This window comes from Gymnoscopelus microlampas (genome assembly GCF_963454915.1).
Source record: "Gymnoscopelus microlampas genome assembly, chromosome: 12".
Classification (NCBI taxonomy): Eukaryota; Metazoa; Chordata; class Actinopteri; order Myctophiformes; family Myctophidae; genus Gymnoscopelus; species Gymnoscopelus microlampas.
The window spans coordinates 26,775,538-26,802,786 of NC_139949.1; the positions used below are offsets into that span (position 1 = coordinate 26,775,538).

The following is a 27,249-nucleotide window of genomic DNA, read 5'->3' on the forward strand; positions in this document are numbered from 1 at the left end:
TGCCAAGTGCCAATTCAATTGCTATATGTCATATACTCATCACGGTTCAATGCAAAAGGTGGGAATGTCCTTATATGGGGTTTAACTGGAGCGGGGGTTTAGGCCAGGAATCACTGTCTCTTCTTGTCTTCGTGCGTATTGCCTGCAATCATAGAAACTAGAACCAGTTCATCTGTTCAGGTATATTTCACATATGAGGTTTAGGACCGTGGGTTTATAAAGGTAACGTTGCATAGAAGGACACTTACTCGCCCGCCAGACTGTACGTCTGGCTTTGAGGGTGTGAAGCGCGCAACGTTATCGCCACTGGACCTCTCCTCCGTTCCTTGGTTCGTCTGTCTGTCCTCCCCGTCTCTGCTGCTACTGCGCCGTCTGCTCACCGTCCGCTGCTGGTGGCTTGGTACGTGCCGCGATCACTGTATTCCCCACCTCTGCTCCGTGGTATGTCTGCTCCTCCTGTGCACAACCGTCCCTTCTGGCTGTCACTTCCACACTGCCCTGTATGCCTGTCTCTCTGCTGTCCAAGTGGCTCGCGCTCACTTTTGAATAAGGTGGGCCACACCCTACTCCGCCCTCATTCGCTCTGCCACCAGCGTGACCTGGGGACATTGGCCGTCCGCTGTCACAAGGCCAATGTCACACAGCCTATAGGGGAGTCCAATGTCAAGTGGCTCGGGGACCGGGGGGAAATACATTGTCAACCATAAAACATGCAGTGCAGAAATATAGTTAAGAGAATGATGTTTTTAAGTGCGTAATACAGGTTTTTCATCATCAATAAAAAATGTTACAATTTGGTTTCACCCCCCTGCTTTGACCCTGTCACAAGTAGCTACCAGAATGTTTTGCCACGCATCAGTAGGCCTACCTAATGTGAGGAAATCAATGGCTATTACTTCTAGTGGATATGAGACTTCAAAGGGTTGTAAGGGGGCCCGAGGCTCTGACCTGTTCCTCTGCAGGCTGCAGGCGACACAACCCTGTTGTAACTGACGCACCGCTCCCTCCATGCCTGGCCAATAGAACCGACGTCGCAGCTGGGCCAAGGTCCTCTCCAACCCAGCATGCGCCGCGGCCGTGTGGATTCCTCTCCATACCTCCTCTCTGCGTGAACCTGGACAAATGATCTGTGAGTATTGTTCTTTGGTATAAGGATCGGTCACCTTCCTATATAACACATGATTTCGTATAATCAGTTTGTTCCACTGGCGTAACAGTTGCCGCGCTCCCCGAGTCCAGTTCTTCCTCTCCACCATATTAGGGGCTCTCCCCCGTTCCACGCACCTCTTCACCACCTGCACATCTGGATCCCGATCCTGCGTCTCTCTCCACTCATCCTCCCGGGCTGCTGGCGTCGATTGTACAGCCGCCACATCTACAGGCTGCACTGGGAACCGCGATAGGGCATCAGCGTTGGCGTTGTTTTTGCCCGGTCGATACTTGATGTCGAAAGTAAACGACGCAAGTTGAGCAGCCCACCGTTGTTCCACAGCTCCCAATCTAGCCGTTTGGAGATGCGCAACAGGGTTATTGTCCGTGAATATTGTGAATCGAGCGCCAGTGAGATAATCTTTAAACTTCTCGGTCACGGCCCATTTAAGGGCCAAAAGCTCCAATTTGAACGAGCTATAATTTGCGTCATTCTGCTCGGTCGGGTGGAGACTGCGGCTTGCATAAGCTATTACACGTTCGTGACCGTCTTGGACCTGGGCTAGAACCGCTCCCAACCCACGGCCACTCGCATCAGTGTAAACCACAAAAGGCTGTGTATAATCCGCATACGCTAACACCGGGGCTTGTGTGAGGGCACTCTTTAACGCATCAAACGCCCGCTGGCACTCCGAAGTCCACTCGACTTTACACTGGTGGGATTTTACGTCATTTGGGATTCCTATCAATAAGTTGTTTAAGGGTCGTGCTATAGCAGCAAAAGAGGACACGAAACGCCTATAGTAACCCGCTAGACCTAGAAACGCGCGGACCTCGCGGACCGTTGAGGGTGGTGTCCAGTCCCGCACTGCCACCACTTTCTCCGGATCGGGCCGCACTCCCTCTTTGTCCACGACATGGCCCAGAAATTGCACTTCCCTCCGCAGAAGTTTGCATTTGTCTAACCGCAGCTTCAGTCCATGTCTCCACAGGCGTTGGAAGACGAGCTCGAGGTGCTGTAGATGAGAGGAGAAGTCAGGTGAATATACTATAATGTCATCAAGATATACCAGCAAGGATTCTGTCACCTGACCACTCAGACACTGCTGCATCAGCCTCTGGAACGTCGCGGGCGCATTACAAAGCCCGAACGGCATGCGTTGAAACTCGAACAGGCCCAGCGGGGTCGTAAAGGCGGTCTTCTCCCGGTCCCGGGGATCCATTCCTACTTGCCAATACCCGCTGGCCAGGTCTAACGTGGAGAACCATTGCGCCTTCGTCAGGCTGGTGAGCGTCTCTTCTATCCTGGGTAGGGGGAAGGCGTCCTTGTGCGTCACGGCGTTAAGTTTCCTGTAGTCGACGCAGAACCTCCAGCTGCCATCTTTCTTCTTGACCAGTACGATAGGTGCCGCCCACGGACTGCAACTCTCCTTGATGACTCCCTTCTCCAGCATCTCATTCAGGAGGGTCTTCATCTCCCGGTACATGGAGGGCGGCAACGGCCGGTGTCGCTCTCGTATGGGTGCCGCGTCTCCGGTCGGTATCTGGTGTTGCACGACGTCCGTCCGTCCGAAATCCTCGTCATGGATGGCGAACACCTTCTTCCACCGACACAACATCTCGTGTAACTCTCTCTTCTGCGCCTCCGGCAGGTCATCACGCTCCGTCAACACTTCCATCTCTTCGGGCAGGGTCTTCAGTGGTCCATCATCTTCCACACTGATTACGGCCACTTCCACCTCTCCGTCGGTCCCCAGGGACAGGCTCAGGTCCCTGCCGCCTCGGACATCCGCTTCTTCCACCGGGTACAGCCTCCCCAGCTTCTGGTGGCGGTCCAGGACCAGACTATATGCGTGTGGGTTGCACACTCGTATGGGAACACGTCCGTGGCGCACCGTGACGAGGGCACGGGCCACTCCCAAATCTTTTCCATCCGGCAAGGCTTCCATCAAGGCCTCGTAGTCCGCTCCATTTGGTCCTCTCCAAGCGCGGCCCCAGATCATCACTTCACTCTGCGCGGGGATTCGAATCTTCCGCCGGCCGACCGGCCACACATAACCGATGGACCCATCTTCGTTCGTCACTGCCTCCACCCTCCTACAGGTGGCGAATGCGTCCTTCCACAGCGTCCTTCCCTGCTGACATGGAAACACAGGCCTCCCAGGCCATTTAAAGAGGGCATGCCATACAGCGTTCACGACATTCATCCCAATAATCAGCGGTTGAGTACAATGTTCATCTTTCACGATTACAACTCCTCTCCCTGGGATCTTCATTCCCTCCAGCTCTAGGTCCAATATGGCATAGCCAGTGTACGGTAAGTCAAGACCATTAGCGGCGCGTAATTTAAAAACAAGGGGCCCATTTCCCAACGTTAGGTGTGAGAATTTTTCCTCAAATAAGCTTTGCTGCATTAATGTGACTTGTGACCCAGTATCCAGTAACCCCCTTAAGTGGACTCCTCCCATAGTGATCCCAATAGTCGGACAGTCCCCAATAAACACTTCATTAGCCCTTGATCTGGCGAGTGCGCGCTGCACCCCTGTCTCCCGGACCTCGGCGACAGGGCGTACTAGTTTAAATGATTGGGGTCAGATTTACAAAAGCGAGCAATGTGCCCAGACTGCCTACAGCTCCTACAGATCGGCCTACCTCCCTCATCCCACTCGTTGCGTTGGTACGGCTCCCGGCGTCGTTCAGATGGAGGCGAACCGCGAGGTCGTGTATCGGTGGTGTTGGGTCGAAGGAGCGGTCTGATCTCTTTCATGAGCTCCTGCGTAAACCCCTGCATTTGCGATTTGACGTCTTCCATAATCTCCTGTTTCAGTTTCTCTCTCCATTCAGATTCCTGTGAGGGTGTTGGGATAGAGACAGGTTTAACAGCATGGCACAAGATTTCAGCAGTCCCTTCTCTTCTATGTTCAGTGTCTAGTAGGAAGGCCTCATTTTTTAGGGCGGCGAAGTCTTCTGTGGGGTTTCGACGGGCATATATTCTTAAGGCTTGACCCAGAGGGCCTTCAGACAGTCCTACAAGTAACTGCTCTCGCAGAATGGCATCGGAGGGAGCGGTGTCTGGGTCGAGCCGCCGCAGCCCGCAGAACAACTCTCTAAGCCTCAAAATATAAGCCTGCACACTTTCGCCTGCGCGTTGCGCACAGCCATAGAACAAGGCACGAGCTTGGGAAGCAGAAACAGATGTTTTATACAACGTGTCTAAACATTTAAAGACTTTGGCCACTGTATTGCGATCTTCCTTGTCAATTACACTAATTTGTCGCTTAGCTTCCTCAGTAAGGGTCTGTACTACAAAAGCAACTTTTTTCTCCTCTGTTAAATCCTGAGTGCCCAATAATCCTTTAATCTGTTCTCTCCATTCCCTGTATTTCTCCTCACCTTCTATGCCCGAAAACTTAGGTAGCCACGGTGCCCCTGGGTACACTGGCATCATCATCATTACTTTCTTGATTCAACCAAACAAAACAAAACAAAAAGCAGCAAAACAGCAAAATTTCAATACAGTTTCTCTTAGGGATTTTGTGTTGTTCTCTACCCAGTCCTGCCGACTACGCCAAATATGTGACGGTGGCCAGGTTGTCACATGTAACTTGCCACTTCTTTTTAGAATGCTGACACTCTTTACTTTGTCTCAATAATAAATAAATAACAATACACATTAAACTCACAACAATAAAATATCAGTTGCACGGTAAAGTGCGGGGTGCGTAATTACTGTGAGAATCATACTGTTTGTTAGGTACTGCAAGACTACGCCACCTTTTTATTTAAGAGGTAGGGTCCTCTGTAACACTCTTTCTTAGGCTATTCACAGGTTCGAGTTTACCCAGGTAAGTACAATACTTTTAAATGAGAACAACACTTCAACACATATCCCTTGGAGAAAGCTGGACGGAAACAGGTTTGTATAAAAAGGTAATCTATTTTATTTAGCTAATACAGTGGCGTCTATAAGCCATAAAATATTGAAAAGCATAAACAAAATATAACACTAATTCTAAAACCTCAACCTCCTAATGCGCCCACTAACTAACTAAAATACAGGAATACAGACAATCCCCAAACACTAAAAACAGACAGGGCTTGTGCAAACTATAGCAAATAAATAATGAATTTAGCGTTAAAGTGCCAACTATTACTGAAGCAGTAAAGTGCCAAGTGCCAATTCAATTGCTATATGTCATATACTCATCACGGTTCAATGCAAAAGGTGGGAATGTCCTTATATGGGGTTTAACTGGAGCGGGGGTTTAGGCCAGGAATCACTGTCTCTTCTTGTCTTCGTGCGTATTGCCTGCAATCATAGAAACTAGAACCAGTTCATCTGTTCAGGTATATTTCACATATGAGGTTTAGGACCGTGGGTTTATAAAGGTAACGTTGCATAGAAGGACACTTACTCGCCCGCCAGACTGTACGTCTGGCTTTGAGGGTGTGAAGCGCGCAACGTTATCGCCACTGGACCTCTCCTCCGTTCCTTGGTTCGTCTGTCTGTCCTCCCCGTCTCTGCTGCTACTGCGCCGTCTGCTCACCGTCCGCTGCTGGTGGCTTGGTACGTGCCGCGATCACTGTATTCCCCACCTCTGCTCCGTGGTATGTCTGCTCCTCCTGTGCACAACCGTCCCTTCTGGCTGTCACTTCCACACTGCCCTGTATGCCTGTCTCTCTGGTGTCCAAGTGGCTCGCGCTCACTTTTGAATAAGGTGGGCCACACCCTACTCCGCCCTCATTCGCTCTGCCACCAGCGTGACCTGGGGACATTGGCCGTCCGCTGTCACAAGGCCAATGTCACACAGCCTATAGGGGAGTCCAATGTCAAGTGGCTCGGGGACCGGGGGGAAATACATTGTCAACCATAAAACATGCAGTGCAGAAATATAGTTAAGAGAATGATGTTTTTAAGTGCGTAATACAGGTTTTTCATCATCAATAAAAAATGTTACAATTTGGTTTCACCCCCCTGCTTTGACCCTGTCACAAAGACATGAAAATGTCAAAAAGTAAAGTTGATTTATGTCAGTTGCCTCACCATCAGACCTCTAGTCAGGGGATATTAAAAAAGTCTTGGAATAAATTCCTTACCAAACAAAATCTTCAATGTGTTTGCAAAGGTGTCTAGTAACACATCTCACAAAGACTGAAATTCAGTATCCCTAGGAGAATTTTTGACAGCTCCTTAAAGTTGGGGTACCCACCATAACCTTGGTTAAAAAAAAATCCCCCCAAAAAAATCAAAATTTAATTCTGTTTTAAGTAGCATGTGAGGTGTCAAACTAGGGTGTTTTTATGATTCTGAATCCATTGCAATCATTTGGGCTAAAAACGGCCCAATCTCAATGGGCTTTTTACACAAAAAGTATACATGGCTATGGCCGTTTTTAGCCCAAGGAGTGGTTTTGGTGCGAAACAAATGATTGCAATGGATTCAGAATCATAAAAACACCCTAGTTTGACCCCTCACGTGCTACTTAAAACAGATTTTTTTTTCTTTTTTTTTTTTTAACCAAGGTTATGATGGGTACCCCAACTTTAAGGAGCTGTCAAAAATTCTCCTAGGGATACTGAATTTCAGTCTTTGTGAGATGTGTTACTAGACACCTTTACAAACACATTGGTGAAGATTTCTTTTGGTAAGGAATTTATTCCAAGATTGGAAAATATTCTGCTAATATCCCCTGACTACTCCTCCTCACCTCTGATCAAAGTTAGGCACCTTTGCATCAAACTATTGTGACACTGCATTCCTTTCAATCCTGCCATGCCCTTTTAACGTTTAACTATGAATTATGGCTCCTTTTTTTTTGTTTTGTAATTGTTCACCATACTTTCCCAATTAGGGGCCGGGGTGAAGGAGCCATTCTGACTTTGTGCCTTTAAGCCTGGTGTGGGCGGGTTCACCTTGAGGGGGTTGCCGTGGCAACCAGCAGGTTCAAATAGGCACAGGTGCAACAAGCCTCTTAATGATGGAAATGTTTGGGTACACAGGAGGAGATCACACGGTTTTTACCGTTTTAACATGCACATACAAAATTGCTGTAATTCTCTGTTTAAATGAATAAATGGGAACCTCACCCAACAGCAGCATTTGTTTGGACCTTCAATTGATTGGAAACGCGTCAAAAAACGGATAATCCCTGTACCCAGCCGAGTGGCGAAGTCTTTGTTTGAATCGTCACTATAATGAATCACTCATTGTGTACTGTAGATCCTTTGTTCCATTCAGCATTGATTGATTGATGTACTTTATATACCTTAGACTTTCTCATTAACCTCACCTTAATGGAAACCACAACTATTAAAGTTGACTAACAAAAAAATAGTTTATAGCTGGTATAACTTAATCTCTTCCTGTCCTCAAGTATGACCCTTTTGCTCCTGCAATGTAAGATGGAAGCACTGTCTGTACTGATAAGACCCAATTATTGAAATTGGAATATACTTGGACCATGCCACATTTAATGCCTGTCTCAGGACTGCCACCTGCCAGTATTCGTACAGTGTATAACTTCCCAGTCTCCAGGTTTGCGAAAGTATAGCTAACCACTTTAACCCTGACATTTTTAAATTTTGGGCATGTATAGGCTAAAAATACAATGGAATAGAGTAGACACTATATAGCACTATGACTATATATTTAGGGCTAGGCCTATGTGATTCTGGTAATACTGATTACTCGTTTTGCATGTCCGTGGAAAAATTAAATATTGATGGAAATGTCCATCACAAGCTTGCATGGTGATGACCTCTAATCTGAACAGATGACACGCCTTATGTTTTTTGCTCTTTTCCTGCCCCATTTTTTCACTGTGGTCCCTTGCATTTCGTTGACTTTGATTATTTCATTGTCTGACCACACACCACATACACTCTACATTGTCCTAAAAAAAAAAAAAAAAACTGAGTCATGATAACAAAACCCACAAATCACATGAGTCTGTTCACACACATTCAACTTAGTCCAAGACGCCTTAAGTCAGTCTGTAACCTTGTTGACAGAGTGGAGTTCCAATGTTTGTTGGGACTCGAAACACTTAAAAACTGTTACATTTATTAAATCTACTACACCAAACTGCGCTGCATCTTCAGACTTATATCAGAATTATCAATTAATTATCAAAAGCTGAACCCACAGCACAGGGCATCAATGTTTAACTGTAAACAGTAATGTAAACAGCTACTGCAAATGCTAGCAAAATAAGTTCCAATGTTCATGAAAACAAATTACTAGGCAAATTGTTGAATGGTGTGGTGAATTTCAGAATTGTAGGCCTAGTTCAAAAACAGATTTTTTGACAGATTTGGAATTCTATCCTCATAATAGTCAATGCAAATAGAGCATCTTTAAACATCAGTTATCTCTCATGGAGTAATCAATCAGTGTAAAAATAAAGAAATCTCCATGTGTTCTCTAAAGAATTGCACAATTCACAGAAATGTATCTTGATAGCTGATTTACTGTAAGTCATATTTGTGTGAAGCTGTGTATTGTGTCTCTGAGTCTTGGCCAGAAGTAAAGTAGTTCAACGAGTTCATTAGCCTACTTGCCCTTGTATTGTGTTGTCGAGTTCAATGCCAGCCTTTTGACCACCAGGTGGCAATGTTGGTTACGCCATATATTCTTCCAAGTTAAGTCAACAACAACAATGTCCAATAACACCACATCTACAGTAGCCTAATAATAATATACCACCTTATACCTTCAGGGCCCCCTAGTCTTGCTTTTTTCCAAAGCGTGATATAAAACCACCCTGCCAAGAACAAAAAGATTGGATTAGACATTTCCACCAACCAATTCAAGTAATTGTATTAACAGACTACAAATAGGCCTATGTAGGCTAAATCTGCCGGTAGTCAGCCTTGCCAGAACAGAATCTCATATGATATTGTACAAGTGCTGTGGAAAGGAAACAGCTGAGTCAATGTATCTTCTCATACTGCTGTGCTGTGAGTGGTTTGTGCTTTTCAGCAGAGCATCAGATTCATAATAGTTAATTACTTATGTTGAAATTGTTGAAATAAATAATAATGTATTATTGATTATATTTTATCTCTGCTACCCCCCCCCCACACACACACACACACACCAATAATAATAATAATAATGATGATTAAATAAAATACAAAAATGAAACGCATGACACTCAGTGTACACGCATTTGTACTTAAAGTAGCATATGCATATTTGACAGTGAAAACTTTATTTATTTATTACAGTTGTAGCCTATAAGTTGGTAAATTGTAGAAACTATGCCTAACATTTAATTCAAAGGTTCTACAAAGCAAAATCTTTCCTTTAAGCGATATAAACTACTTTGTGTCTGACTGCTTTTCTTTTCTCCCTAGGCCTACTGAAAATGTTTGTTTTGAAATAATGGAATCGAATTTGTTGTCTCCACAAAATGCAAATGAAATGGTTTAAAATTTAAACCATTTCATTTGCATTTTGTGGAGACAACAAATTCAATTTAAACTTTAAATTGTTCTTTCCCGTTTTTAAGACTGAACTTAATTTGTCATGCCATGCCTTGTTGTTATGTGTGCCTTAGTTATTTGTGTGTTTATGTAGCCTATAACGTATGTTTTTTCTTTAATACAATTTAAATAAATAAACAATCATCCTCCTATGCATATTTTGGAGGTAGTCCTGATACTGTCATATCGTCATATCATGACAATCATGGATGAATTTCAACCTGGTGTTTGCACTTTCTCCCTTTTTGGCTCGTACATCTACAAAAACGTTCAAATTTCAAATATAACGTGATATCGGTTGAGAGGTGTATTCACTGTATTGCACTCTGATACAGTATAACTCTATGAGAAAATGGCCACCAATCAGATTAAAATGCTTGTTATTGGACAATACGGAAGATACGGGTACTTCTGAGAGCCCGTACATAATTGTAACATCCATAGCCATGAGGTAAACCCTTTATATTTTTTAATCTGAACGTTTATGTAGATATACGGGCCAAAATGGGAGAAAGTGCAAACACCAGGTTGAAGTTCATCCATGACGGTCGTGACAGACGACCGTCGTGTGATCCATGGACCATGGCTAATTATGGAGGTAATAAAAACGTGCACAGCGCACTGTCTGGCAGGCAGCGCAGCCTGTCTCAGTTTGTGCAAACGATCTATTTTTCTCATCGCCCGGAGGGACACTCGGTGGCACCATGATTGTTTAGTTGGTTGTGTTCAGCAACTGCAGAAAACAGAGACATTTTTTTCTCCCTATGCTTTATTTTTAGCCATAGCAAATATAGTCTACCAGCGATTTTACAGAAACCTATTGGGCTGTGTTCTGTCATATTCCCTATGTACAGTTTACTAGTGCGAATGAGCGTCCATCCTGGCTATGGGATGTGTATCTTATTTTCCTCTGGTAGTGAGCATGTAGTGGGGATCAGTGTTGCCAGGTTTTGAGAGAGAAACAAGCAACCAGGTCTATGAAAACAAGCCCAAAAGAAGCGAGCCATTCGCCCTTTAAACATAGCCTACATTGGCTATTTGAAAATAGCAGATCTACAAGGCGGCAAGCTCACAATGTGTCGCACCACGACACGTTGTGAGCTTGTAGATCTGCAGACCGCCGTCCGCAGTAGGCTACGCACTCACTACGCAGACAAATAGGCTACATATTAATTAGGGGGTTTGTTTGATATGAACATATTTGAGAAACACTGGTTTAAACGACATTAGGAAACAAGCCCAAATAAGCAACTATTTTAGAAACAAGCCCAAAAAACGCAACCCGCAACTACCAATATTTACAAGCAACTTTACAGAAAAACAAGTCCAAAGTCGCTTATAATAAGCCGACCTGGCAACATTGGTGGTTGGATGGATGGATGCTGAGGGTGCGGGCGGGGCCGTTGGCTTTCTGCTGTGTACTATCAAGTGCATTTGTGGCTTTGCTCCATGACGGAGAAGGAGCAAGCGGAGCACCCCGTTCTAGTTGTTTTTATTATCTATTCGGTGATATATAATATTGTATTTCATATGCATCATGGATTTATTATCTGACTACGCTTAACGTCAAAACATTTTGGAACACTTTAATGTAGCAGTGCGGACATTTTGTTGCTCACATTATCAGGATTCTGGGGCCCTGCTCCAAGACCAAGACCAGGGAAGAGAAATCATATTGTTTTCATTTGGATCTGCGGTGGCACATTGAAGTATAGGCTTAAGACATTAACCAGCATCAGTCACCATGGCGTGGCCCTGTATCACCAGGGCGTGCTGCATGGCCCGTTTCTGGAACCAGCTGGACAAGGCTGACATTGCGGTGCCTTTGGTGTTCACCAAGTACACGGATGTCTCTGAGATGCAGCACATCCAGCTGCAGCCTCCTTCCAGCCATCACCAGAAGCATCCGCATGCACAGGCGACCCGCGTCGCCATAGAAACGCAGCCTCACGGCTCCGCTCCCCCCCGGAGGAGCGTCTCTGAGGAGCGCGTGTGCAGCTCTGTGATGCGCCAGGACTTTAAGCACTGGAAAGTGCAAAGAGAACCCAGCTGCAAGCCCAAGAACGAATACCACAACCCCGAAACCCCCTTCAACACCGAGACACAGTACCAGAAGGACTTCAAGCCATGGCCCATCCAGAAGAGGGACCATCCCTGGATCCCCAAACCTCCCTCTGCTCCTGCTGGCATCTCCTCCGCTGCCGCTGGAGGCGAGGAGCGCGTTCCAGACTGCAGCAGGGCCACGAAACACTCCAAACACATGGTGATGCACCACGCCGAGGTGGACAGCGGTGTGGAGAAAAGCACGATAGCTGACAAGGTGCAGGAGAAAGACATTCTTCAGCAGGGTGAGAAAAAGAAGAAGAAAGTTGTCCTTCAGAAGGAAGGCGATGGGGTGACAGAAGGTAAAGGGAGGGCAGCGGTGGATGCAATGAACAGACAGATCAAACAAGAGGTCACTGCTGGAAGCTCTTACAGGTGAGGTTACAGCTGGTGTTGTCTATTATGCCAGTGGTTCTCAAACATTTTCATTTCAAGGGCCCCCAGATTGATATAGACTATTTGGCCACGGCTTGGACCCTCTCTGAAAATATTTTGTACCAGGGACCCCCATAAGAGAAGATTTGTGTTGTTGAAAACTTTCAAAATTATTCCAAATGTTTGAAAATGTTTCAATATTTGTCTGTTTTGAAAATAGCCAATCTACAAGCTCAGAATAACACTTATTTTCAAATAGCGCAAGTATACAATTCAAGTGGTTAAACTGTTCCTCATTTTGCGGGGGACCCCCTGGAACTCCCCCAAGGACCGCTGGGGGTCCCCAGACCCCACTTTGAGAACAGCTGTTCTATGCTGCTGTAAAACTCGAGTGTTCATTTAACACTGAGTAACACTGTTACAAATGATTTGGTTTCATTTGTACACTTGTGTTAAATGAACACTAAGAGGATTTTAATGTGTAGGCTTAATTTCTGCTATGGAATACAGCCTGCACAGTGCACACTAACTTAATTTGCAAACTATAGGGTCATGTGGTGAGTTGTACCATGTACAGACAGTATGATAATGACTGAGATGGCTTTCAAAATATGTCTTGCTGTATACATACAAGGTTGTAAGAGTATAAAACCTGTGTGAAAACGTTATGAAGGAATCACTTCCTTTTCTCAATGAATTTGTTTAAAATGGAAGGGCCGACATGGAATTGCTGCCAAATACTATTTTGGTCCCATAGGACTGTCAGATTATGCCGTGTCATCGAGTGACAATGGAGGTGGAAATCTGTCATTCTGTCACAGTCCTTTGCTAAAAATGCATAATATCACATGCTCATGTCATCTCTTGTCAATGTGCATTATTGACGTTAGGTTACTTTATCTGTGGAGTAAAATAGGACTGTGGTTATCTTTGTGTAGGCTAAATTTAGATTGTGTTTCATCGGTCCAGGAGACATCCTTGGAAATAGAGCCAAACTTGGAGTTAATTTGTCCATTTGTAACCATTTGTGTCCATTTGAGAGTGTACAAATTTAACCAAATGGACCTGTAATATTTGTATACTCTCAGAGTTAATTAACACAATTAACAATGGAGATTTTGTGATAAACTGCTGAGTAATGCACTGAGTAGGAATGTTCTTCAAACATACTATAAGCATTACAATTTATTAGAATGTGATCGACGTTAATCACTTTAATGTCATTATAGGTGAAAATGTTTTTGAAAATGTTGGGATAAACTATTTAATTAATAGGGCATAAGTGGTTAAAGGACAGTGCATCATTGGAAAATACTTGGATAAGTGTGTTTTCACTGACAGCAGGTGTTCCGTGGCTCGTGAGAAACCAGCAAGCCAGTCTAACAGCTGTTGGGTGCTGTGCAGCAGAGTAACTGCTGCAAAGGGCACAGCTTGATGTGGCATGAAATGGCTGCACAGTGACGAGGCCATGTAGTCCACTCTCTGTCAGAGACTTAAAGCAGGTCAACTGTGGGTTAACATTGCTAAGAGTACCCTTATGTGCACGCATGTACATATTGTACACACACGCACACACGCACGCACGCACGCACGCACGCACGCACGCACGCACGCACACACACACACACACACACACACACACAGAATTTCCTATATTGACAGACAATCTTGCATCCGCATAACTGAAAAATGAACAACGCCCTCCTCATAGTTAATATTTAGAGCTAGATCCACAGCTGAAAACATCTCTTTTGTATGGTGAAAACCTTAATGTTCTCTACTGTTGTGATGGTTTGCATTAGCTAAGTTATTTACAGCTGACTCATTGTGCCTAGGCTCCATTTTCTGACAAGGGAGGGCCATTGTTTAAAAGCCTTTATTTATCGAGGGAAGATTTGCTGATCACGAATACAGTACTCTTTTTGAGCAATGCCTAGCCCAGCTTCACACTGTACATATTCACACCTGGGAGCTGACCAGAACAGCCTGTCTTTCTCTGCTGGCCACTGAGCTGCTCCCGGAGCACTTGGACAGTCTGGGGTGTTCAGTGCCATCATGGGCACTTCCTTTGCTACACCATGATTTTGACAGTAGGCAAAGGATATGAACCAGCAACCGGCTGGATGCTGTCCATAGTGCTATATGATATCTGGAGAGGGCACAGAAAATCCCTGCCCACTCATTTCAGTAAAAGTTGCTCACAGCGCATACTCCCCGGAAGTATCTCTGTTTGAGGCATTTTGAGGCCATATGCAAACTTGGGGTTTTAGGCCATAGAGCATGTGCATTGTCCTTTATGCATCTTACGCCATACTTGTACATATTGTAATGGCAAGCTTGCCGTACCAGAGTTGGCCACTTGTCAACCTTTGCCTCAACCAGCCCTCTCAGTCCTGGGGGCTTGATGCAGGCCCACTTCTATAACCTTCAGTCCACCACTAGCCTGTTTTTGCAATGTCATAAAAAAAGAATGTTTTAATAAGCAAGTGAAATTCAATGTAGAAGTGCATTTGTACTATGCTATCAAAACCACTGAAAAGGAGAAAGAGAGTGCAGCTTCAGTGCACGGCTGACAGGAAAGCTGGCAGTCATTCAGTTCAGGAAGCAGGAAGTGGAACAGCATGAATGTTTAATATTAAATTGTGTTAGTATCAGGCATCAGTGTTGGTTATTGCAGCGGTCCTGTCTGGCCCATTCTGTGTATTTGGTCCCCTCTCACGTATTGAAAGGTGAGCATACATTCATGCAGCATCTACAAGGGGCTCACTCTGTCAACCCACTGAAGATATTGGTTCCTCTTTACAGCAGCAGTGCTGGGGCGGCAGTGGCTCAGGGGTAGAGTCTGAAAAAATCTGAATCTGAATCTGTGTGTGAATGGGTGAATGTAATCCATAATCTATGTAAAGAGCTTTAGATAAAAGCACTATATAAATGCACCATTTACCATTTACTGGCCAGAATACTGTAATGGCTCAAAAGAATGCTCGTAGAGAGCTTGCAATACCTAAAGAAAGAACCATCCCTTCAGAGACTCTTGAGGTGTATGGTTAATCTGCCAAGTCAAACATGGATTCTGCATCTCATAGATTAAGCTTTATTTTATTACCGGTATACATTTTTCAAGTTTATTTGTCACTTGCTCATACAAGTATGTACAGTGAAGTGTTGGTGTGACATGCTCCTCCACAGACTGTGCTAACAATATATCTGTTGTATCGGCGTGCGTGCGTGCGTGCGTGCGTGCGTGTAGATCGATCGATAGATACATAGATAGATACATAGATAGATACATAGATAGAGTGAAGGAACATTCTAAATACCCTTATACAGTAGGTGTACAAAAAACATTGATATTAATTATTTAATTGAAATTTAAATTGCATCTTCCTTGGGTTACTGAGTATAACGATATGTTGCAGCCAGAGGAAATATACAGAAAAGACAATATACAGAATATAAATATGAAAATAAATGTGCAGCCGAGATATACAGAATAAACATACACGCAACAGAAGGGTAACCAAATACAAAGTGCAAAAATATATGCTGGAGTGTGGAGATGTTCACATATTTTGACCCACAAATGCTAAATCAGAATAAAAAGAAATGTGTGTGTACAACGTTATTTTTATAGTAGACAGATGACAGTATATCATTCTATGAAATATTAGCAGTCTGTTGTCGCAAAGACATTAAGCCATGTTATAATCCTCAGATCGAGGCTCATACTTGGCTTGTTTCATCAATGCAGAGCTCTGCCAACTAACATTCTTATATAATACATTATATTCTGATTTGATCACATCTGATTACAGCTGACGCTCAAGTGAAATGGTTTCAGTTGCAGTTCTTGAATTATCTAAAAGACAAGAAAAACAAATGTATGTATGATCGATACGGTCGGATCCTTTTTTTTCTTTAGGTTAGGAATACGTTTAGGGTTAGGCATAGTTTTACTGAGGTTACGTTTAGGAATAAGGTTAAGTTGGGGCATAGTTTTACTGAGGTTAAGTTTAGGAATCGCTTTGACCGGGTTCGACTAGGTTAAATGCCAGTTGCTTTTTTTTTGCATGAATGGCAAACTGGCCACTTTACTGACTACTATGTTACAGCTTTTATCTAGCCACTATAGGGCTGGGGGAGAGGGCTATCAGATATCGTTGCTGTCGGGCATAAACCTTGTATCTCCATATTTCAACGTTTTTCGTAAATTAATTCCCTACGTCACGTCATCATACTACAGTGTCACAAAATAGCTGATCTACAAGCTCACAACACGTCACATCGCGTCATGTTGTGAGCTTGTAGACTGTAGAACTGCTATTTTTGCTATTTAGGGAAAAATACAATCTAAGTGAAAGTAGTAACGTCTGTCTTATGATTGGATGGATCCATTCGAACAGGTTATTTTTCCATTTCCGGAAAAGTAACAGTTTTGGACATACAAGGTTTCCACCCGACAGCAACGATATACTAGACTAGATGATGCTGGTTGATCCCAGAGGAAGGAACGAGTATTGACCAGAAGCCGACGCTACAACCGCTGACACTCTAAAGAAGCTCTGTCAGGAAATGAAAGCACCAAGCATAAGCTGATTGATTCCCCCTCTATGTGAGTACAATGACTCCCTCCATATCTTTGGCCAGTGAGGGTATAGTATAGCATTAATATTGATTTTGAAAGCTAGGTAGCTGGAACATATTGTTTCCCCATGTGAAAGCCTCCAATCCTGACTGCAGGGATTTGTTTTATCTGCTATTATTATTATCGTGATATTATGATGTGTCATGACATTGGTGTTCATATTATGTTGAGAAGCTCAGATAGATATTTATAGCATGGGTATTCACTTTCTGCCGAGATTTTTTTTTACAGTCTTGGGGTATGTTGGATGAAGGTGAGTAGTAACCCTGTGCAGTAGGCCTGACAGACAATCCAACTGCATACTATTTGAGGTTTTACAGTAAAGTGAGTCTTTACCTGTTTTCTGTGTGGATCGTGTGCTGATGGTTCAAGTATAATCATAGATTTGATGATGTTCACTGAGCTCACATTGCTTTCAGCAGCTTGCCAACAACTTACTGATTGGGATCGTAAATGTTTCACGATTGGGTTTATGGCTATTGACTGGTTTGAAGTGGCCACGGTAACTTCTTATTATTGATTGCAATTTACTGTTGCTTTATGTTTACTGTTCAGAGTAGACATTTGTTTTTCATGTCCTTGTATCATATCCCATGGTAAGTAAAGAGGGCTTGAGCAGAATGTGCCTCATTGGCGGAAGGTGACATGCAGTAGCTCAGCAGTACCGTGCCCTGGAATGGTTCCAGCCATGTCAGTGCCAGTGTATGGTGGTCACAATGGTGCTGCCTTTTCCCCCTGTGGACCAGCATGGTCAGCCTTCCAAAGCAGCTATAGTCACACACACAGAAGCACCATGCAGTGACTGTACTGTATAGCTGCGATTTGTATGATAGTATAATAACCTACTGTACTGAAGGTTTACGCAAGATATTCAAGAGAAGTTGTAAAGGAAGTTTAATAGAATAACAAGACTCCTGCTCATTGGTTAATTTAATGTTTTGTGTTTCTTTAGATAGAATAATTAAAGGTAGGGTAAGTGATTTGCTTTGGTTAAAATAAGTGTTAAATAGCTCTATATTCTGATAGTACTCATTGCTATAGAGTGTTTGTTCAGTATTAGGAGTCTCCTTGTCTCTCCACCTCTTTATTAAACAGAAAATGCATTTTCGTTTCAGTTTCAGTTTCATTTCCAATTTTATCCAACCAGGACAGAGAACTCAATCAGGATACAGATTAAACAAGTGAAATTGGAAGTGATGACACTAAGAAATGAGCAGGCAAAATTGGAACTGGAACACTATACAAATTAAGCTTAAAAATGGGTACTTTCTCCTGATTGGCTGAGATTTTGACACCTACCGAAATATGTATTTTCTTTTTATTAAAGAGCTGGAGAGACGGGGAGACTCCTGTTACTGAAAAAACACGCTATAGCAATGATTACTATCAGAATATAGTATTTTAACCTTTTAACAAAATATTTTTTGTTTTAACCAAAAAATATCACTTACCCTACCTTTAATTATTATTACTGCTTAAATTCACATTTCCATTATCTCTTTATTATTAAAGTGACACAGCAGTGGTGTTGAGAAGCCTAGATTCCTCAAGTGCTGTTTGAACCTGTGATACAAATGTTAATGTCACCAATTATAGAACTATTTCAGTACTTTTTTTTCCAAGACGGTTTCCATGTTGCAAAGCAACATCCTTGTGTGCAATGGTATTGCATGTACTGTAGGCTAGTAGTACCTAGCACACTCTGACCTCAGAGACACTGGCTGTATTGTTACAGTCATGAGTCTATGACCAGCAGCCATGTTACAGTACAGACCTGTGGCATGTGACATTGTTCACTCTTCACCCTTCACCCCTTCTGCACTCTATCTCTCTTTCTCTCTCTCTCTCTCTCTCTCTCTCTCTCACACACACACACACACACACACACACACACACACACACACACACACACACACACACACACACACACACACACACACACACACAGCAGTGTCATATAATGAGCACTTTATGCCCTTGGACTTGGACATTGTTGTGTAACCTGTCTTTTGCATTGTGGCTTCTTGCCACAGTTCAGCATTAACCACTTGGAACCCTAGCATTATTCTGGGCATGTCACAATAGGCTAAGATTCTGTGAAAACAGCAGATTGGCTTGTAGACCAGCTATTTTTGGTGAAGAGATTTGGTGTAGAGGGGCAAAAAAGGAGGGGGCCAAGTATAGACCCCTGGGGGACACTGGTCAACAAAGTATCCTGGGTTTAAGTAGTTAAACGGCTTCTAGTTTCTTACGTAACAGTTCTCTGTGTGATATTCACCTCTTTTCTGCGCCGCTGGAGGGGTCCCTCTATTCAGCATGCAGGCGGCATGTTCTTCCACCACACATTAATTCATGATTCATTTGCTTTTGAGATTTATGGGGATGGCATTTTAATTGCCAGTGGTGTGTTTTAAATGACAATGTTAGTGCACACTGTCAATTAGGGAGAGTTAATTTAGCATTGCATTTTTTAGGTTAATTGAAAATATGTAAACAATGTGAGTTATTTTAAATGTCAGCTCTGTTTGCTGATAAGTTATTTTTTGTTATACTATGTTATATTAACAGAAATTAAAATTTCTGAAAGTGTCCCCATTCTATTATCATCTGTGATACAGGTGATTTTACAATGCCACCTTATAATAGACACTAGTCGTTCTAAAAAACAACAACAATCCACATACTTAATTACTTAATTACTGAGAACACATTATGCTCATTTTGACATCCCCGTGCTATCCCATGACAACCAACCACAATAGTCTGTGTCTTTGAGGTCAGAAACCAGCCCTCCCACCGTGACGCAGTCAAACAGACAACTATAGCCACAGTCTCATTTAAACCCCAGTCATGCCTCGAGCAGCTCGCTGTGTACTTCATGTAAACGAGCCAACAAAAACAAAGCACACACCTCCTGCTACTGTACAAATGGGGCCAGGTCAGACAGCAGGCAGTTACTTTTTTCATCCAAGCTATGCTGCAGCAGCTGACTTCAGGTTTTCCATAGCTGTTGGCTTATTGATTTAGTCATTTCATACATTGTGGGTTGACTAATTGTTCTAACGATGATCTAGTACTGCAGCCTTTCAGCCAGTCTTCCTCTTGTATGAACTCTGTTACCTAATATAATGTTTCCGTGCTAAATGAGGAGGTTTTCAATGGGCCGGGGCTACAGTACAGGAAGTTGAGTGGCAGTGAGAACAGTGAGAAGTGCTTTGTGGAGGTTGGAGAGTTTGTCTGTGTGTTTGGTGCTCTGTTATGATCATAAGGGAAATTGGATAGGTAGAGTTTGTCCTTGTCCAAGGACTTCCCAGGCCCATGGACACATTAGATTGCTTATCTATGCATGATTTAATGAGCATTAGATGGATAGATGGTAAGCTATAAAAATACAGAATCTACTGAGCATCATGTTTCATTCATAAACACTATAGTATATTATTATTATTGTATTTAATTGGTTTTGGAATAAATAATAATTTCTAATGAAATGCAGAGGAAATTCACAGAAAAGAAAAGACCTGGGCGTAAAATATGAGGGATACAGAGATAACACTGAATATGTCAGTGTTCCATACGTTGTTCTATAGGTAATAGGCAACTGGAGTTACACTGGTGCTGCAGTAGTCAATGAAATGTTAACATGTGAATATGTTTGGTGGCAGACTACTGCAGGACAAGCTCCCCTGAGTAAGAGCCATAATGCTGACCTTCTTCAGAACTGCTGTGTGAGGACTATATTAACACACAAGACTAGCTCTATTGCACACTGTGCTTTACTGTATAGTACTGCACCAGTCACATACTATAGGCTAGTTCTGCAGAAAGGGATTGTCCAGAATGACTCGTTTGATGTTAGCACAGTTCTGTCCCCTCTAAACTGTATCACACATAGCAGTCCTGGGTAATCATGATGACTGTTCGTTGCAGAACATTGTTGGTCATTTCCACACGGCGGCATTACATGGAAGGTTTTCTTCATTGTAAATCACTTCTTTCTTTGCAGGACCGAATTCAAGGCTTATAGGGATGTGAAGCCAGCGAAAATGATCCGGGCCAAGTCCCAGTACCTCCCGCCCAATTACAAGACCAACCTGGAGACCAGCTACAGCGCCACCTACAAGGGAGAGCAAGGCCAGCACTTGCCCGCTGACAACAAGGCTCAGGAGAGAAGAAGGATACGTAGTCTGTACAGTGAACCTTACATAGACTCCAGCAAGCAGGTGAGATAAAGTAGTTATATTCATGTACACGTCACACATTTCAGTGGAGTTTTGAAGTTTATTCTCTCCCCCCATGTACCTAAATAAATGATAAAATCTCTGTGATATTCACTGATCCTTCTGGAAGTCATTACACAGCTAACTTGCTAATGGCCATTAACTAGATTAAGTTATGTCGCTTCTCCAGGGACACAAAACAGTTGACCCTTACAGGTCCATTCTTACACTTAAATAACACTCAGTATTATGGGGGAATCTCACTCCCGCTATCCAACGTTCTTAGGTTGACAGGTATAGTGCCCCCCGTTCTAAACCCAAAAAGGCGGGCACTGCAACGGCGGGCCAGGGCAGGCCAGTGAAGAAGGCCAAAGACAAGCAGAGCGTGACGCTGAAGGGTGCCAAGAAGAAGACCACTGAGAACCAGTCCGAGACCCTGCCGGCGGAGGGGGACAAGGAGAAAAGTAAAGAGATGAACAACAAACTGGCTGAGGCAAAAGAGTAAAAATCATTTAGCACTACTTTTTTCCCTTCTTCTTCATTTGGGCAAAAAAAAAACATGTGGAGGCTGCAAAAATGAATTAAGGGTTCTCGTCTTTGCTGTCTCTCCTTTCTCTCTCCCTCACTCTTTCATTCACTGTCTTCTTTTGTCTTCTCACTGTCCTTGCTCACTCTCTCTGTATTCTCTGTCCTAAGCCTGATTTATGCTTTATCGCATGATGGTGTTAAACTAGCCCGGCTTGAAATGTATTTTTCACAGGCAACACCATCATGTGACAAAGTTTAAATTATGCTTCATCATTTCTCTGCCCCCGTATATCTTGGATAGGTTTGTGTAATATTAACAGAAAATTTCCAAGGCTTACACATGACACGTCTTTGCACCTCCTGCCTCACACTACGCTAAGAGAGCTATAGTGACGAGTGGGTGTGAGCATCCACTTCCTATGCTATTCGATGCCGCCCGCCAACCCCCACTCGCCTCTGTGTCTCCATCTCCAGGTTGCCATGGCTACCAGCTGCCTTGGTAGCCAATGGATGGCTCTTGTTGCATGGGCACACTGACAAGCAATTCTGTATGGTTTGGCTTTGTTCAACTGAACAGATTGCTTTGTATTTGAGTTTATCAGGGATTTTCAACAAAAGAGAGGGATGGAATCACAAATTGGCTCCCAGAATTGATGATTTCTGTGAAAATTAATTCCGCTAAATGAATAGCAATGATACTCATCTTGGTCATTCTGAAAATCTTTGATAAATGTGCAGCTTGGTTTATCATGACTGTATGGATCCATGGCTTGGTTTGTGCCTGCTCTGTTTCTGTTGGTATTGTTCTCTTCATGGTGCATAAAATTCACAAAACGTCTGATGTCAATATTGCATATCATAAAACAATTATGTTGTTAAAAGCCATTTTGAAAGCCAGTGTCTCATTTTGTTAACATAATGTTGCTCCTTCAATCACACACGCTGATTTTTAATTGACTATGAAGAACATATCCTCCCATTCAATATGTCCTCATATTTACGTATATGAAACACATTCACAGAGTTCCCCTTTAGGTCATTTAACACTACTCTAGCATCTAGATCCCTCGCATCTGATTATGCATTACTACACCAGTCATTTGCAAAGCTGATGAGTACTCCTCCTAGTCCTCATGCAGTAGTAATAACATTTAACATTTGAATGAATGCATATCCCAAAGCCAGGGAGAAGGACTGGGAAATGGAGCTCTGTTTTACTCTATGACCAGCTTTAACTACATTAACCCTGGTGTTCCTATTGTGGACGTGTTATTATAGGCAAAACATTTCAATAGAGTTCTAAAAGATTCAAAAGAAAGAATAAATAGTGAATATAGTGAAAATAGTACATCACAGCGTTGTGAGCTTGTAGATCCACTATTTTCGCTTGTCTTATAACAAAGTATCTAGGGCGTAAGTGGTTAATGGCCATATCCTTTCGGAGATTGATTCCTCTGTAATGCTACACAGCTCCAACAAAATGAGTACACACACCCACACGTCCTTGTGGCTCTTTGTCATACACGCTGCCATGGCTGACCGGAACCAATGAGATTAGACCCGTCTGACTGTAGCAGACAGTTTGACTTGCTGTTACTAAAATGACCACAACAACTCTAAAAAGGGTCTTCACAGGCTGTACCACACAGATTGATCATGTTATTCCCAATATACCATGTACAACTCACTAGCATTTATTTGATTCCTTCGTCAGTAATTTGATTTCATTTTGTCAATAAGGAGTGAACTGTATGCTAAAGCCTTTGTCGTCCTAATGTATCCCAATGATAACATACTGTACTGATGTGATGGTAAGTCTGAATGCCTCTCTCTTGGTAGTCACTCTGCATCCATCTTGGTTTCTGACTGCATGTTGTTCTAATTGTCTTACATTGGCCAAAAGTCCATGTCACTCCCCTGGATCAGGTGTGTATGAAGTGCGTCCCATTATATTATTAGGTTCAGCTTACATGTACGATGTTGATCATGTTGAGTTTTTTTTTTTTCAATCTGTGGCAATTTGAAGGTGATGTGTATGAAAGGTACAGTATGCCAAAGTATACCAAATCAAGCTGCACAACCTTGATTTTTTGGGGTATGTTTGTAAACTGCAGTTCCCTTCAGTGGAATACTTCGAAGAAAGGGATAAATATGTTGTTTTATAAACCTACTGTATATCTGTCCATGTCCAAATTAATGACGGTAAACCTCTTTGTATATAAACAATAGCATATAACTATATATTTCCAGCAGGGGATCTATATTGGCTAAGTTCTAGAGACTAATTCTAGACTGTTCACATGACCCAAGTCATATGGCTGCATTCTGTAAGTCTTTACTGTAGTGGAACACCTGGCTTTTCCAAGACATTTGTGTTGGCTTAGGGCTACAATAGAAGGGCATTGTACAGGGTCCATCTTGTCATGAGTCACCAACCACTGTCCTCCACAACCCAGCCACTCTGCTCACTGTTCCCATCTGTTCTACTGGTCAGCATTATTCCCTCCATTGGAGTGGAAGACGCTTGTCTCTGTTTTCTGTGGTGTTTGAAGTCAGTCTCAGCAGCCATCACCTCCGTCATGCTGCATCATGTCCACACAGAGCACGTGTCCAATGCAAAAGAGGGGTCCACTCATTAACATTTTGCAGCCTTTGGTTTGGGGGGCGCTTTGTCATGTTAGCTCAACGAAGGGGATTAGGGGAGGCAGTTCTTCGCACACAACCTGGTGCAATCTTTGTGAGTATTAGGTAAACGAGGATAGAAAGTATGCTAAAGAAGGTTATGTCTTGGGCAAAAAATATTTTACTGTGACGTGCTTGTGTTTCTATCTGCTTGCTGATATTTAATGAAATACCACAAATAAATGAAAAAAGCAGAAAAGCAGTGTCTTCTTGGTTCTTTGTGTTGAGAAGTACAGAGCGGGGTGAAAGCTTAGTGGTTGCAGATATGTTAGGATATCCTCCCAGTCTTTGTCTTTGTGAGACAGACGATATTCAATAATAACAAATCCACATGGAAGAGAACTTTGCTATTATTATTTCTTTCTATGCTTATCAAATGTTATGCCATGTTCTGGCATGAGATTAGACATCCTTTTGAGGGCTTGCATATTGCAGTCACATGAGAAAGAATATATTATCTCTGCATCCCGTCTAATATATTCAGAGAACTCAAACAAACTGTCTAGCAATATGCATGTCAAAGGATGACTAGAAACTTGTTCCAGAATAAGATGTCATGTGCTTTTTCAGCCACAAAAACTACACAAATTATTGTAGGATATACCTTGTGCTCCTTTGTATATATGAGAATCACAAGTATGTGACATTAGAATATATTTTTCCAAAAATGTAAATGCATTTTATCATACTGTTGCATCTTTAACCTGGTTAGCTTCTTTGAGGATGTCAGATTTGGATTATGCTGTCCCACTTTCTAGTGCGCTAACAAGTGACATTCTGATTCATTTGAAGGGTTGCGCTAAAACAGTACCACTACGTACAACTCTGCCAGCCAATCCGAGATATTGGCTGGGTGCAGACTCTAAAGCAACACCTGTGGGGCTGTACTCTACCCAATCCCAGGTAATTAAAACAAACAAAAGAAAAACAGACCAAAAGCCACAGATGCCACTCATATTGCCATTCATACATAATCATGATGTTCTGATTCATTTATTTTTTGTATTAATGTACCACAGCGTTGTTTTGATGGCAAACCTCCACATTCTCAGGTTTATTCCTCAGGTTCCTCTGTATTTCTCTTCCATATGGACTCTAGAGTAGGGGAGTGATTGCCGATGTCTGAATGCTTGCTGTCACGTCCTACATGTAAGGTTCCTTAAGGTCTCTCTCTTAAGGAGGCCTTGGTATAGTGTGTTGATCTCATCACTTGGCCATCCTTGAACCTCAGGGAGTTGCTGACACCCCCGTTGTTCTTGATGAAAATAAATGGGTCATGGCTAAACTAACTTGCATGGCTGCATAAACGTGACTGTTGAATTATTCACCCAGATGACTAAAGGCCATCCGTCTGTATTTGCAGAGCAAGCAGAATACACCTACCATGCATTCACTGTACATTATTTGATATTCTGCTGTCAATGGATGATATATATAGCTGAAATATAGCTGCTATATATGTATAATATATAATTGTCACTTTTGTTTCTCATTCTAGAGTTTCCTGTAGTTTTGGGGGGGCATTCTAGGGTTGTTTTGTTTGGGACCTGCAATCTGAGTGTCTTCCATAGCTTGGCTAGACAGATATGTTTAGCATATCTGTTAAGTGATGTTATGGATATGAACTCTAACAGGGGTGAGTATAAATGGGATGTGGGAGGTGGTTTAGCCTTGAAAAGACAGTTCAGAGGAAATTGCATGTGGATGGGATTCTGATTTATTTTTTACACCAAGTTGTCAAGGTAAACCGGTTTTGATGGAGGGATAATTTATACTAGAATGTAATCTAGATCCCCATGTCACAGTGTCTCTTAATGTGTATCTTTCTCATGGAACACCCTGAGACGCTCATTGTGCCATTAGTGTGCTTAGCTATTAGTGTGCTGTATAGTACCTATGTCATCTGGTTGTATTTACTGTAAATGAATACCCCAGAAGACAGGTAGTAGCGGCAGCAAGCAAGTGCAGCAAGTTGCAACTTTATTTACTTATTGATGAACACAAGGCTGCCATCCAAAGAAACAGGCCAAGACCTTCACTGATATTAAAATGATTTCAGCAATTGTCATGGTGGTCTTTGTAAATACCAGAACATTGTTCTGTTTTGCAAATAATACAGGGCATGATTTATTATTCAACTGATCCCATCTACAGAGGTTGTTTTGCTTTAAAGTAGGCTTCATAACAGGAACAATTGAGATTTTTCAGTTTTACCTCATTCTGAGTTATCCACCCCCCACCCCACCCACACAGCAGTAATATGATGTCTTCCACTAATATGAGTGGTCACAGGGTGCTCAGCTCAACGCCAGTCCAGTAACTTGTGTTTTTTTCAGTGAGAGAAACGCTTCATCCTATGTCTCTTTCTGTCTTCTCCTTCTTCTTCTTCTTCTTCTTCTTCTTCTGGTATCTTAACCTGTGTGCTGCCTCCTAGAGATGCTAAAGACGAGGACCCATTCGGACCCAGTCATCATCATTCCCCTGGTGGTGCTGCTGGAGGAGAACCAGAAGCAGAAACAAGGAAGAGCACTGGAGTCGTTCGTTTTGCCCTAGACGTAAAGCAGACGGACTGAAAGCTGCCAACAAGGAGGCACTTACACGACACACAGGGACTGCTCTGTACTGTACATATCTAGAATTTGCAACAAAGTTGTATTAGAAAAAGAGAGGAATCCCCAGCCTCCGCCCATACTGTACCGTAGTAGGACACACGCGTGTCTGAATCCGCTTCTGATGGAGGCATTATGGCAAAGGTGCTATATGTTAACCTCCGGTTACATGCTCTTCTTTTAAAATATGTTCTATTGATGATGATGTTATAAATAATATAACACCATAAAGTGCTTCCTGTACTTTACATTGATCAACTATAATGTAAATAAATAAGGGTAAGTCACAATGCCAAACTGTATTGTAATTTGTTGCTGTTGTTGAATGGACATGCATTTTCTGCAGGTTCTCTTTATAATATTCCCATCATGTTCCACAGAAGAAGCATCAGAAGGTTCTAGTATTATGCTATTCCCTTGAAGGAGGGCTATTTTCCAGGATTGCTAACAA

The 27,249-nt window shown here is 42.8% G+C and overlaps 1 protein-coding gene across 1 annotated transcript; it reads left to right on the forward strand.

Moving 5' to 3' along the window:
• Positions 1 to 11,380: 11,380 nt before the first annotated feature.
• Positions 11,381 to 26,762, forward strand: map6a (microtubule-associated protein 6a; the record flags this gene model as incomplete). Its single annotated transcript, XM_084074230.1, has 5 exons — positions 11,381 to 12,114; positions 20,766 to 20,982; positions 21,266 to 21,480; positions 24,982 to 25,092; positions 26,624 to 26,762. 5 exons carry the CDS (start codon positions 11,381 to 11,383, stop codon positions 26,760 to 26,762), a joined length of 1,416 nt encoding a protein of 471 aa, XP_083930356.1.
• Positions 26,763 to 27,249: the final 487 nt, after the last annotated feature.